Genomic DNA, 13,269 nt, shown 5'->3' with positions numbered 1-13,269 from the left:
AAAGAATGAGGTAACTTATACATACACTGAGTTGGAAATACTCTAAGATGTACTGGCAAAAAAGCAAATTACATAACAAGGCACAGACGATTTAATTAAATATTTATTGAGTGCCAATGTGTCAGACACTGTTGTAGATGCTGGGGAAACAGAAAAACAGATGGAAAAAACCCTCGGCCTTCATGGGCCCTTGGAGAGAAAGAAACGTTGTGTATAAGTAATTTAAAATATTAGAAGGTAGGGGTGCCATAAAGACAGAGCAAGCAGAGGAAGGGGATGGAAGGTAAGAGATGAGAGCTTCAGTTCTTAAAAGGGTAGACAGAGTAGCCCTCACAGAGGAGCTGATCATACGTGAGTGTAGGACTGCATGGATGTGAGGGGGTGGGGGGGGAGTGTGGGCAGCTTCCAAGATGGCTCCTAATGGTCCTCCTGGTATCCATGCCCTTATGTCATTCCTTACCACTGAGTGTGTGTGCTGGATGTAGTGATCCGTTCTCATGGACACAAAATGTCAAAAGTGATGGGATGTTGTCTGTGAGATGAGGTTACAAAAGACTGTGGCTTCTATTTGGGGCAGGCTTGTTCACTTTCTTGCTTGTTTGCTCTGACGGAAGCCAGTTTCCATAGTGTGAGCTTCTCTATGGGGACCACGTGGCAAAGAACTGACGTCTCTGGCCAACAGCCAGCAAAGACCTGGGGCTCCAACAGCCACATGAGCAAGCTTGGAAGAGATCCTCCTCCAGTCAAGCCTTCAGATGAGACCATGGCCCCAGCTGTCAGCTTGCCTACAAGCTCATGATAGACCCTAAGCAAGAAGCACTTAGCCAAGCTGCAACTGGAAGCAGACCCTGAGATAACAGCGGTTGTTTTAAGCCTCTAGGTTGCAGGATAACTTGTTACGCAGCAATAGATGACCTAACAGAGTGAGTGAGCGAGTTTAGGTATCCATGCAGCAAACGTACACAAAAAACCCTTGGAAAAGGACCCACAGCAGTTAAGTCTAGGGATGAAAGCAGAAAGAGACCATTACAGGCTTTTAATGTCTTTTATAGAAGTCTTAAGCCTTACTGGAATCTTTTAGAGGATTACTTACAGATTACTTGTGCTTGTTTTTTGTTTCGTTCTCAAAAAACAAACAAACCTTGAAGTTATGACAAGGAGCCGAGTTGTTAGGAAAAGAATAAAGGACTGACACTTGGAAATGATAAGACTAAAAATCATTGTTGTGTCCGTTTAGTGTTTTTCAAACGGCCAAAACACTTAAAGAAAAAAAAAAAAGGAAGGAGGAAGGAGGGGAAGGAAGGAAGGATCTTCTTCCTTCCCCTGGTCTTTCTGGCTCCCCACTGCCACTCCCCAAAGTACGCGGCGAAGACGGTTCAGGCCACCATTTTCATCAGAGTTCCCAGCAGGCAGGAGGGCAGCTGAGATGAGAAGCCAGCCCAGACTCCTCCAACTGCCCAGCCAGGCGATAATAGCACCGGGACCCGAACAGCCTCCCAGACACTGACCCTGTGATCTCGAAGGGCCACGACTCCCCTAGGTCATTTGTCCCCCAACAAAATGACCCATTCTTCATCACTTCTTGGAGAGGAAGTCATACTCTGGCTCCTTGGCCCACGAAGGCAGCCTCAAACCAGGGAGGTTATTCGGATGGGATCTCAGAGAAAGGCAAGGAGCCAGGAGGAGGGTTCTTTGGGAACCTCCCGGCCAGACCTTCCCCCAGGGCACCTTCACCCCTGCCTGGGGACAGAGCTGCAATCAGAGAGGACAGGCAGGTGCAGGGGGCCCATCTCACGCAGAGACGAGAACACACCAGGGTGCTGCAGGGCATGCTGTGAGGGGTGTAGGGAGATCTGGCTTTCTGCTGCCTTCCCCCTCCATGCCTGATGGAGGGCAGCCGCGCTGGAGGGTGGGAGCGTGGGAGTGTGGGCGGAAGAGAAATGGAAGGCAGGCTCCCCGGAAGGTGAGAATGCATGTCTTCTTTAGAGACGAAAAGAAAAATCATAAGGTATTGGGTGCCTTTCCCTCCAGGGGGACTGACTCCACGTGTCAGTGGAAAAATAACACACAGGCGCAAAAGGGGCCGGAGAGGTTCATGGTGCAGGTGAGGTCGCACTGGGAAGCAGAGTCGTTAAAATTAAGTGAAGAACGACAAGGATTCACATGCCTCAGGGGCTCAGTGATGCTGGCCTCTAAATGGCTGAAGCCAGTTTCCAGTCTAACAGTGGTTGGGGAGCTCTCAGGCTGAATGAGTCTGGAGAGAGACTCAGACTCTACAGCCACTAGAATCCTAAGGGAAAAAAAGACAGGGATGAACTATTTCGTCTGCGTGCTTAGCGCCGGTGTTTTTCTACCCTTGACTAAGGAGCTCAGTTATCCAACAAGTGTCCGAGAGTATCCTCCTCAGGGTCCGGTGCCTCTGGGCCATGGGCAGGGAGGTGGCAGCCCAGAGGACAGAGGTGGGTCCCCGTGGGTCCCTGACTGTATCCCCATTGTGCACTCCAGGTCTCCCTCATCCCCCACCAGTAAAACAGGGTGATTACGTTCCCTCTACCTGGCTGAGGGACGGGCTTCAGGGGAATACACACACAACCCATGAGCCCATGTGGCTCAGACAATTGTAGGCTGAAGGGAGACTGGCCAAGACAGCCTCGTGGATCCTTCCCTGTAGACCCAAGCTCTCAAGAAAATGGTTTCACTGAAAATATGTGGCCCTATTCCCAGGAACGGGACAAGAAAGCTGAAGGCGTGGGCCAGGGGACCAGGATCCCAGTCCGGGGACCAACTTGGCGCGATCCAGCGAAGGTGGGAACCTGATGGAGGCTTCCAGAGCAGGAGAGGGTGTGGAGCCCAGATCAGAGTCAGGCGGGGTCAGCGCTGGCTCCACAGGAACACGCTCTAGGCCCCTGGGCACGTGTCTAGTTCCTGGTGTCTTTTTCTTAGCAAGCATAGCAGCAGAACCAGCCTCAGGCCCAAGCAAGAGGGACCCCTGCCCTGGCTCCTGCTGGACTCCTCGGCCCACCACCCTCTCCACAGGGGAAGGGGCCCGCAGGAGCAAAAAGACTGTAGGCTGAGAAAGGATCGAAAGGGAGAAGTAGCCACAGGAGATCTGGGGCAAGGAACGCATTCTGGAGAGACTGCGAGGCTGGATTGAGGTCATCATGCATTTGTCAAGACCCACAGAATGTCCAACTCTAAGAGCGAATCCTAATGTAAACTAGGGATGCTGGGTCCCCAGGGTCCTACTGTGTCAATGTAGGCTCAGCAATTGTAACAAATGTAGGGAGTGAGCACATCACGGTAACGGGAACGGGAGAGGGGAAATCCGTGAACGTGTACTGGGGACCCTATATTCTGACAGCCTTGGCCTTAAAGTCCATGTGGCCTGCCTCCTACCTGCTGCTCTGGGCTCCTGGGAACAGGTATCCTTGCTGAAGGTAGCCTCATTGTCCCCTCCCTTCGCTGGAGCCGGCATGAGAGTGTTTCCTGCTGAAACAGCTCAATACACGTCCCTGGGTCCTGCCTTCTTCTAGGGTCATCCAAGGACCCCACAGCCCTGGCAGTGACATCTGGGTGCCTGGGCTGCTTTCTTAAAGCGATATTTATGAGATGAAAGTATCTTCATTTAGATTCCCCAGATCGATCAATCATTAATATATTTACAGAAACGCAGGCCTGGCCTTATCAGAGGGGCATCCAAAGCAGGCTCTGCGCTTCCCGGCAACCCCACTCAACCATCCCCAAGAGCATCACTCCTCTGCTAATGACACTTGAGGGCCCTGCTCCACTTACTTCCTCCTCTTCCACTGTTTTCATGTCACTAACTGTCAAGAAGGATGTCGGGCAGGCCCCGCTTCTATGTGTCAGGGTTTTATGTGGGAATGCCCGTCTGAAAGTCTGGGCAAGCCCACCCAGGACAGATGTGTGGACAGCCAACACTTCCTCCTGTCCCCAGTCAGGGTGCCCTCGGTCCCCAGCACTGCTGCTTCCAAACTGCACCACCCCCTCATGCCCTCCACACCCACTTCTTACCTCAACTTCGAAAGGGGGATCTCCTGGTTCAGAAGACAAGGGGGCTCTCATGCGATGCCCTCAAAGGAGTCAGAACTTAAAGGGTCATCTTGTGCCCTCACCTCCTACCCCGGACACAGGAGACACACCTGCACCTATGCCTGGCCCCGAGGTTTCCCATCCATCTGGGAGGAGGGGTGGCCATGTTTCTCCTCAAGGCCCATGCCTCTCCCTCCCGGCTCACTAATCTCTCCTGTTTTCACGGACTTTTCCCTCATTATCTAAACCATTCTTTACATCACCTTCAGCCTCCGCACTTGGCCTTCCATCCCACCAAGATAGCTCCTGTCCGGGTCACTGGACCTCCTAAGAGTTAAATCCAACTCCATGTTCTACTTCTTCCCTCGAATGAACTCTGGGGAACATCTGGCATGACTTACCACTTCCTTTGAACATTTTTAAATACTCTCTACCTCTTTTGTCTTCCGGGATGCCTTTCCTCAAGACCTTTGCTCCTACCTCTGAAGTCCCACCACTGCCTTTGCAGGCTCATCCCTGAATGCTGGTTACGTTCCTCCCCCAAACCTCAGCGTGTTACCTTCTCTCGGGACACTCAGGTTCTTCCGGGGATGACATTGACTTTACAGCTTTAAGTACTACCTACTGCACCTTTAACTACTACACTAACAAATCCCAAGTCTGGATGCTCTCCATAGAACTTCCCCCCAATTTCAATGGGAACGCCCAAACAGTTAGCTCTGGTAGGTTTCACACAGGCTCCTCAAAGATAACACGTCCTCAACTCAACTCCACCATCTTTGCCTCAAACCTGAGTTCCTCTCATATTTCCAGTCAGTGAATGGTGTCACTGCCCTCCCAGTTGGATTTGGTCACACAACCAATAAATCACTCCTCAATATCTCTTAAGTTACTCTCCTTCTCTTCATTCCCTCTACACCTATAAACTTGCCTTCCAATACTCATAACTTCTCACTGGGGTCCCTTCAATGACCTGTTTGTTCATGGCCTCCGGTTTCCTTTCTACCCTTTACCTTGAATTTTTCCACAGGGGGAATTTATTAACAATATATTCAGTACAAATCCCAATACTTCACGGATGTCCAATGCCGCGTGCCAGCTGGACCGGCCCATGAAACGAAGCACCCCATCCAGGTCCCTGGAGCATGTTCCCCCCACCCCACATTATTACATATTGTTTCCCATCTCATCTGAACAGAAGACAATTCGTGAGCAGGACAACAGGAAACAGAAGAAGGAACTTGAGACTCAAGAGCCAAAGTTTGAACCTTATTTTTGGTAATAAGTGGTGTGACATGAAAAGTTACTTGGTCTCCGAGCCTCAGGTTCATGGGAATAATATCACCTATGGAACAGACCTATTAAGGATCAATAAGATGTCTTAGTTGACAGTGTCCTAACATGGCTCCTCCCAAGAGTAAACGCAGAACCATGGATCGGGACAAGGTATCTATTACTTCTTCCTCACTCCACAACTATTTCTTCTCTTCTACTCCAACGTATCTGTTCCTTAAATTATATCTACCCTTTTATGGACTCATTTTGTTGCCCCGCCTTGCTCCCCGGTCTTAAAGATGGAAGAAGCACACCTCCCCCTCCACATCCCCTCTATGGAGTTTCCTTGGCCGCCATATGCATAGGATTGTTTAACAAATTTCACGAGTAACTACCGAGAGCTGAACAAGGGCTTGTGCTCAGTCCTCCGGCCAGACCTGGAACTTACTCAGGAGGCTCTGGGAAAAGGGATTTTTTCAAGAAAGAAGGAGACCAAGGGGACACGTGGATACGAAGGGTGAGGACAGGGCACGGAGCACCTTACCTTTGCACTGCAAACCCTGCCGTAGGAGGCCCCAGAGCAAGGACCCGCAATGGTCGCAGAAGGTGGGGACCTTGTAGTTGTGGATACCGAACTTGTGGGGCATGTTGACGCTGAACCGCTGGGACCCCACCTGCAGGGACGGCAAAACACAGGGTCACTGCCAAGGTCGTTCACACACAGAGTGCTTTGTGCTGGAGCTCCTACAGACCTGCTGTCCCCGAAGGCATGGCCGCTGAGCGGGACAGGTCCAAGCAGGGTTCTGGAAGCCACCCTGACAAACAAAGTAGAGAACCTCCCTGGCCTCAGCTCTTGATGCCCGTAATTCATTCTCCACGTCTCCGTTTGACCCTGGGAAGTCAGGCCTGTCCCCTGTGTAGTCCCTCCAGCACAGCAGGCTTCAAACTCTCACAGCGCGTATCACCCACTTTCTACCTCACGTTTTGGTGGTTAAGGAGATGTCGTGTGTGCTTTTCAATGGTGCTTGGGGCATGAGGGCTGCACCTGTACCGTCTTTGGGCAGCTCGATGGCGGGCAGATTCTACAAACACCCTGAAAACCCAGCACAGCTGTGGAAACTGTCAGCCATCGGTTGGGACAATCCTTGTGGTGCAGAAGTGGTGACCACTGCGGGCACTAAGCAATCAGTGCCGGTCACAGGCCAGGCGCTACCAATCACCGTGAAGCCTTGTCAGCACCCCACGGGCTAAATACCATCATGAGCCTGAGTTTATAGATGGGGAAGTTAAGGCACAGTGGGAACAAGAAACATGCCTGCAAGCTGATGAGTGGCAGGGCCAGGATTTGATGCCCACAAGTGTGGATTCAGAGCCCAGGCCTTTTAACTACTCTGCTGCTACTGACAAGTTACTGGAAAGGAGTAAAGACAAGGTGGCAAGATGAATGGGGAAGGTCAGGGAGGAGGAGTCCAGGGAGCCTGATCCGCAGGCCTGGGTCTGCCACCAACCAGCTAGGAGGTCACGGACAAATTTCCTGCCTTCGTGGGGCCACAGACTCCCTACCTGGCAGATAAAGGTGGCACCCCATTCCACCTAATGTCTCAGGGCTGTGGGGCGGATGAGAAGCACAGCAGTGAGGGGTCATCAGCATGGTCTACCTTTCTGAGTCTCCTGTGCCCCTCTGTGGAGCCACTCTCTACCTATGTCCCTAGTGGAGCAGCCACGTGAACCAGGTCCTCTTCAAAATGGGCAGGGACCATCACCTGAGACCTCGTAGGCTGGGAGAAGTCACTCTTGCCACTCTGGGAATCAGGGAGTACCAAGCAGGCAGGAAAGAAGCTGTCTGTCCTTGGCTTGCTGCACACTGGTGAATGAAAGACCCCTGGGCTGGGAGGCATGGAAGGTGGGGATAAAGCCAGACACATACATGACAAAAGGGAGGATGCACACTTGAACACAAATGTGGAGGCGTGCCTGTCACATGCACACATGCCCTCAGGGTCACTTGCTTTCACAACAAGCCACAGAGAGGCCGATCCTTCCACTGGGCCAGAATTTTACTGACCCCAGCTTGAGATGCATGGGCTATCAATGAGGGTCATGGCCCAGTACAAGATCCCCTGATTTACTGAAAACAATAGCGCCCATCCCTCCTTAGACTCATAGCTTAGGTGTACGTGTGAGCGAATATAGGCACCTCACCTCCACGTGTGCCTGCTCACCCTGAAGGATGTAGACTGCTGTACCCACCCTTTTCCTACAAATGCTGAAGATGTGGTGGACGTACGTGGAGAACAGGGTCATGGGTCCCAGGATGAGCCTCATGGGGACATGGGTGACAGACAAAGGTGAAAAAGATGGGCAAGTATCCAGGAACTAGGATGTTCGTTCAGTGAGGGGTGGGGAGAGCTGTGTGACCCTCAGCTGGGACCACGAAGGACCCTAAGGGGTTGGAGAACGGGGGGAGGTTGGTGGGGCACAGGCAAGAGCCCCAGAATCAGAGAGGCTGCGAAACAGGCACAAGAGCGCATGCGTGAAGGTTCACACGGGCACACACCACTCAACACAGAGGTCATGGGGAAGAAGAACAGAGCGGAAAGACAACCCTGGAAGGTTAAAAAATGAAGGAAGGAAGGTCACACAACGGGGAGCCTTCCTGGGTCTCCACGCTCGGAAGTGCGCGAGAGGTGTGTCGGGAGGGCTAGCCCACAGATGCCGAGCAGGGAGACAACATCAGCTGGGTGCTCACGGTGCCCAAGTGCCAAAGCAGCGGAAAATAGGAAGACACTAGACGCTTGGTGTATAAAGCTACGTGTGCATGTGTGTACGCACATGCAGGCAGTTACAGAAAAAAAAATGAGCTCAAAGGACGCTCTCCCCAGCGGTGCTGTATCGGGCAGAGGGCGCGTCCGTCGCCCGGGTGTGCTGGGGAACACCAGTGCTAAAGGGGACTGGCCCTGGGAGCGCCGGGTTGGGCAGTAACTCCACAAGGCTGAGAAACCCACAGCCACCGGCCTCAATCCTTGGCAATTTATCTCCTCGGGAGACATGCGGGGCGTGGGAACACACCCCACCGATGACTTGGATTCACTGCCAATATGCCAGGAGAGACGGAAGAACTCGGTCACAGACTAAGCTGCTGTGGGTATTTCAAATCTCTACCCTCTAGCCCGCATGGCATGGGCTCACTTGGGACTCTTCCCTCCAAGGAGACATGAAAAAGCTGTAGAAATATAGAGGGACTGGCAGCTGATGGTTCTGGGGGGCGGGAGCTGTGTGCCCCTCGCCTGGTTTCTGGGGGGCATGGTATGAGAGCTGGCAAACCAGAAGTGCTCCGGGACTGTCCAGAGGAGGGAACATCTGTCAGCCATCTGTCTCTCATTTACTAGAAAAGCAACTGACAATGTACTTGGGTTATGATCCTGGCGCAGAAGCCAGGAGGCCCCAGGTAGTGACGACCTGTAGTTTCCGCCATGACAGTAGAGCCCCTGGAAAAAACCCTGGCGCCCTGGGCTGCCTGCCCTTCAGGGACATAGAAGGTTCCATCCAAGCTTTGTCCCTTGCTGCTTTCTGGAGACCGCATGAAAGCAAAAGGAGATAAAAGATAGGAGATATTTCAGATGCGAGGATGCCGTTTGGTCGAATTATTTTTAAGCAGCAGAAGTCATGGAGTTATTCCTTTCAGAAGACACGTTATTAATCCACCTGATTATGAGCCCACCTAGGGCCTCTCTGATTCCCAATTCTAATGGCCTGTGATTATACTGTATTTATTTCACCGAGAATACAAAACATGCCTTTGAAATCAACTGTTATGAACACAGGGAACATCCAAACTCTCAGTCACACTCTTCTCCCAAATGCTGTTAGGAAGACTCTACCTTCACTGTTGAATCGTCTTGCTTCCTTACCCCTAGCGACTTCCCTAATAAGCAATACAATACTCGTTCGTAAGGATAAGAGACAATGAAGTCTGGTGGTCAAGGTCTCAGACTCTAATAGAACAGACTACCTGGGTTTGAACGGGGCTCTTTCACATAGCAGCTGGGTGATCTGGGGCAGGTTAATTTGACCCCACTGTGCCTCTCCTCTCTCTGTTGCAAAATGAAGATGGGTAAGTATGTTGATGTCATTAAGATTGTCGTGAGATTGAATAATATATGATGAAGTACTGAAATCAGGGCATGGTAAGTACCCAATGAATGTTGCCTCTTATTATTACTGTGGCTATTCCACCTCCTAAGTGTTTCTTGGGTTTGGTGCTTCCATTCCATTCCCCCATCGCCTCATAAAGAAAGGTTCTCGCTTGTGCATGATGTCTCTCACCGTTTATGAGCGGCGTGGAGCTACTGACATGCCAGCTACTTTTCTGTTCTTATGAGATAATGACAAACCAATTCACATTTTCCTCACAGGCTTTAGCTCTGGGGTCACACGGCTCTTCGCATGAGATGTGAACCTGATTCTGAGCCACGCTCATTCTGTGGAGGGTGCCTCGCGCTAGAAGGCTGCGGACAACTCCTTTAATTTTGATCGAACACAACGAAGAAAGCAAGGAGATCTCAGAGAGATAAGGATTTTCTTAGGAAGCCCGGAGGAGGCAGGGGAGGGTGGGAGTGGCAGTGAAGAAAGCCCAGAATTTCAATGTTAGAAATATTTACCTCGTCAGGAGTTTCCTGTTTCTTTAGTCCAGCACACTTCGTAATTATGAGCTCATGGCATCGCTTGTGGACGACGCAAGTGCAAACTGCAAACAGCAAAAAAAAAAAAAAAAAAAAAAAAGGGAAGGCTGAGCGACAAGTGGGGAGATTCAGGTCTCAGTAGAGGGCTGAGGGGAGCCACGCCCCTTCTGCCACCAAGTCTTAAAGGAACACCCTGGCTGGAAGCCTTCTGTGCAGTGTGCAGTCATTTCAAAGCACTTTGCCATCAGAGCCATTAGGGTTTCCTAAATGCTCTGGAGAAGAGTGCACCGCTCACACCCAGAGGCGTCAGCACTTTTCTCTAGTTCCAGAAGTACCGATCAATGTCCCTGCTTCTTTATGCCAAGGTCGGGGAACAGTTTCCCTTCCGCGAAGCAGGTCTATTAAAGGCACTGCAGTGGCCCCGTGCTCTACTCTGGACCGTCAGCGCTGGCAGCTGTGATGAGGAACACAGTGGCAGGGGATGGATGTCCTGTGGCACCAGAGGTTTTTCAGCTTTTCGACCTGGTTATGTCCTTACGTGCCGAGCATTTTTGTTTCATTTCATAGCAGCCTACAGCTCTGTCGTCAGCGTCAGGGGGCAGGGTGGTCAAAGAGGAAAGTGACTGCTTGTGTACGTGACACCCCAAGGACACGGGAATGTCCAAGAACACCTATCCAAGTCCCCCAGGGGTGAGACCCCACTTAACCAGTGGCCGGGTGAGCTCTAACCAAGAGGGATCCTTGTCACGACCACAGCGCGTAGCCACCCTCCAACCCTGGACGACTCCACCTTGCGATTTTGTCAAAGAACCGGAAATAAACAATCTGCAGTAACTTCAAGTGAGTCTTAAATGCTTAACAGCTCATGAATCCACAGTAGAGACTGAAAAAAAGAGAAGCAGTGTGGGCCATGGGGTGTCAGGAGGTGAGGGAACTTCTCCAGGGAGAGAGAGAGGGAGGGAGCGGACAGAACACACGGAGCCTGGCTCCGTGCAGAGTGGGGCCTCCAGAGGGCCTTGAATTGTTGTGTCACCAGGGAAGATGCTAAGACCCCTGGGACACCTGGAGACGGGGGGCGCCCCCAGGTACTCTGCTCCCATATGCGAATGCAGGACCAGGGCCAGGCGGGGGCACAGAAAGGCAGGGCCTTGCTTCTTGGAGAGGGAGCATAAGCATGCAAACTGTATGGAGCCTTCAAATGTCGTCAGAGCCAGCAAAAGCTTCCCCTGCCACTGACCCCGATAGATCTGTGGGCCCCCAAGGATTTAGTTCCTACAACGCCTCTTACCTTGACACTGGTATCCTTGCTTTCCTATGACACCCCTGAAAAGAAGAATACAACCTTTTAATACAATTTAGGAGGTCAAAAAGCACACAAAGCCGCCCCATTCCGGCCACCGCCCACAATGCACCGAGTACGTGGGGGGCGGGGGGGGGGTCCAGCTAGTGATTTCACTCCCAGCTGCAGGGTGCCTAAAATAGGCAACAGAGGGTAGACCCAGTGTTTGGAATGGGGACAGAGTTTGGTCAGTGTCAGGCCTTGGCTTCCTAGACAAACAGCCATTCCAGTGGGGCCACTTGTGTTCTGGAAAGCCACGAAGACTCTGCCTGCTCAAGGTAGGCCTTGACTAGTCAAATGTGCCATTCCCGGTGGGTCATCATGTAGGTGGGCTGCTGCCTCTAGGCACATCCCCTGGGCATTCCAGAAGCAGTCAAGAGCTCCAGGTCAGTCTGTGGTCAGGACTAGGGATTCAGTGTACTGTGCGATGAAGGCTAATGTTAGAGGCTCCTTCCATGGCAGGCGTAGGGTCCCCTGCGGCAGGGTTAGGGTCAGCATGACACAGAACAATCCAACCAACCTGGCCCGGGCCCTGTCCTTAGTGAACCGCCAACTGGCCAGGGAGCAATCTGTAATTCCCAGCCCAGCAGGAGCCAGACATCACCCAGGGGCCGTGCCTCAGGGAGCCTGGAATTCAGTGGTGCTCGCCGTGGGCCCAGAGGCAACCTGAATCCATACATCTCAGCTCTCACCGCCTACTCCCTCCAAACACACAACTCATGACCGAAATACAGAAGATGGAGGTCAGAGGGCAGAAGCGGCCCTGGGGGCCAAATGCATCTGTGGGTGGGAGTGGGGTGTTATTTCTGCTTGCATTGGGTCTGGTTTGCTCCGAGCTGCACCGCCTCAGATGTCCATGCTAACCTCGGTGCCTAGTCCTGGGAAACCACAAGGGCAAGACAAGCCACTCCTGGACCCCTTGTGAATCCAGGGGGTCTTCAGAGTCCCATTCAAAAGTCCCCTGGCACGGTCCATGCTGCAGACTGCGCTCGCTCGTTCTCCCCCACCCAGGATCCAAGTGTGGTGGCAAACTTCAAGAGCTCAGAGAGGTTGCCAGAAAGGCTGGTGGGATGTCAGGAGAAGCTTACAGTCAGGCCTCTGGCACTTCCTACCTGGGGGACGCCAGACTAGTCTTGTTTTCATTTCTGAGCCTCAGTACTGTTAAGGAAATGGGTTTAATAATGCAAAGCTCGTAGGACACTGGGAAGATTTACTGAGACATTTTCAGTGCCTAAGAGCGAGCCTGGCACATGGGAGGTATCCATTAAAATCCCCCCTCCAATACCCAAGCCGATGCTCCTTTTCCTTCTCCACCTCCTCCCGAAAGGCCTACAACCTATCTGTCTCTGCCTACCAAATCACGAGAAAAGAAATGCCGCCTCCTCCGGGAAGCCATCCCTGAGTGCTCCAGCCAACGCTGTTCTCTCACTCCTCGGAAATCTGGCCATCCTAGTAGCACCACTGCTACAACAGTTACTAAGAACTGCTTTGAGTTTCAGGCATTGGCAACCAAGTATTTTTCAAGCTTTATAGTGGAAAAACTCAGACATATGCAAAAATAAAGAGATAAACATAGCAGACCTATCACCCAGCCCCAACAATGACCAACACGTGGCTGGTATTATGCCGTCTCTACCCCTGGCCCCTTTCCTCTCCTTCCAGATCATTTTTAAACAAATCCCAGACATCATATCATTGGTAAGTAATTAAGTTTGTGCCTCTGAAAGGTAAGGATGCTTTAAAAAAAAATACATCACAAGATTCCATTACTGGTTATAAACTCTCAACTCCTTAAATGTGCTATGTGATATGACGCTAAGTGTAAAGTCACCAGGAACCACGGTTTGTTGTTTCCGTTTACCCCCCTCCTCCACCGCCCGCCCAAGCACTAAACACTCACGTAGCCTTCCAGAAAAGTCTTCT

At 51.7% G+C, this 13,269-nt stretch overlaps 1 protein-coding gene across 11 annotated transcripts in view; it reads right to left on the bottom strand.

Moving 5' to 3' along the window:
• Positions 1 to 13,269, bottom strand: part of PRKCE (protein kinase C epsilon) — a 490,916-nt gene that overhangs the window by 171,090 nt on the left and 306,557 nt on the right. For all 11 annotated transcript variants that reach the window (XM_077749323.1, XM_077749327.1, XM_077749329.1 and 8 more), the window contains 3 exons: positions 11,296 to 11,330; positions 9,987 to 10,072; positions 5,870 to 5,999 (listed from right to left, as the gene is read on the bottom strand). In XM_077749323.1, the coding sequence (XP_077605449.1) occupies positions 5,870 to 5,999; positions 9,987 to 10,072; positions 11,296 to 11,330 (251 nt within the window). The remainder of the gene's footprint in view (positions 1 to 5,869; positions 6,000 to 9,986; positions 10,073 to 11,295; positions 11,331 to 13,269) is intronic.

This window comes from Crocuta crocuta, unplaced genomic scaffold (genome assembly GCF_008692635.1).
Source record: "Crocuta crocuta isolate KB4526 unplaced genomic scaffold, BGI_CrCroc_1.0 scaffold118, whole genome shotgun sequence".
Taxonomy (NCBI): domain Eukaryota; kingdom Metazoa; phylum Chordata; class Mammalia; order Carnivora; family Hyaenidae; genus Crocuta; species Crocuta crocuta.
This window is presented reverse-complemented; position numbering and strand designations above follow the sequence as displayed.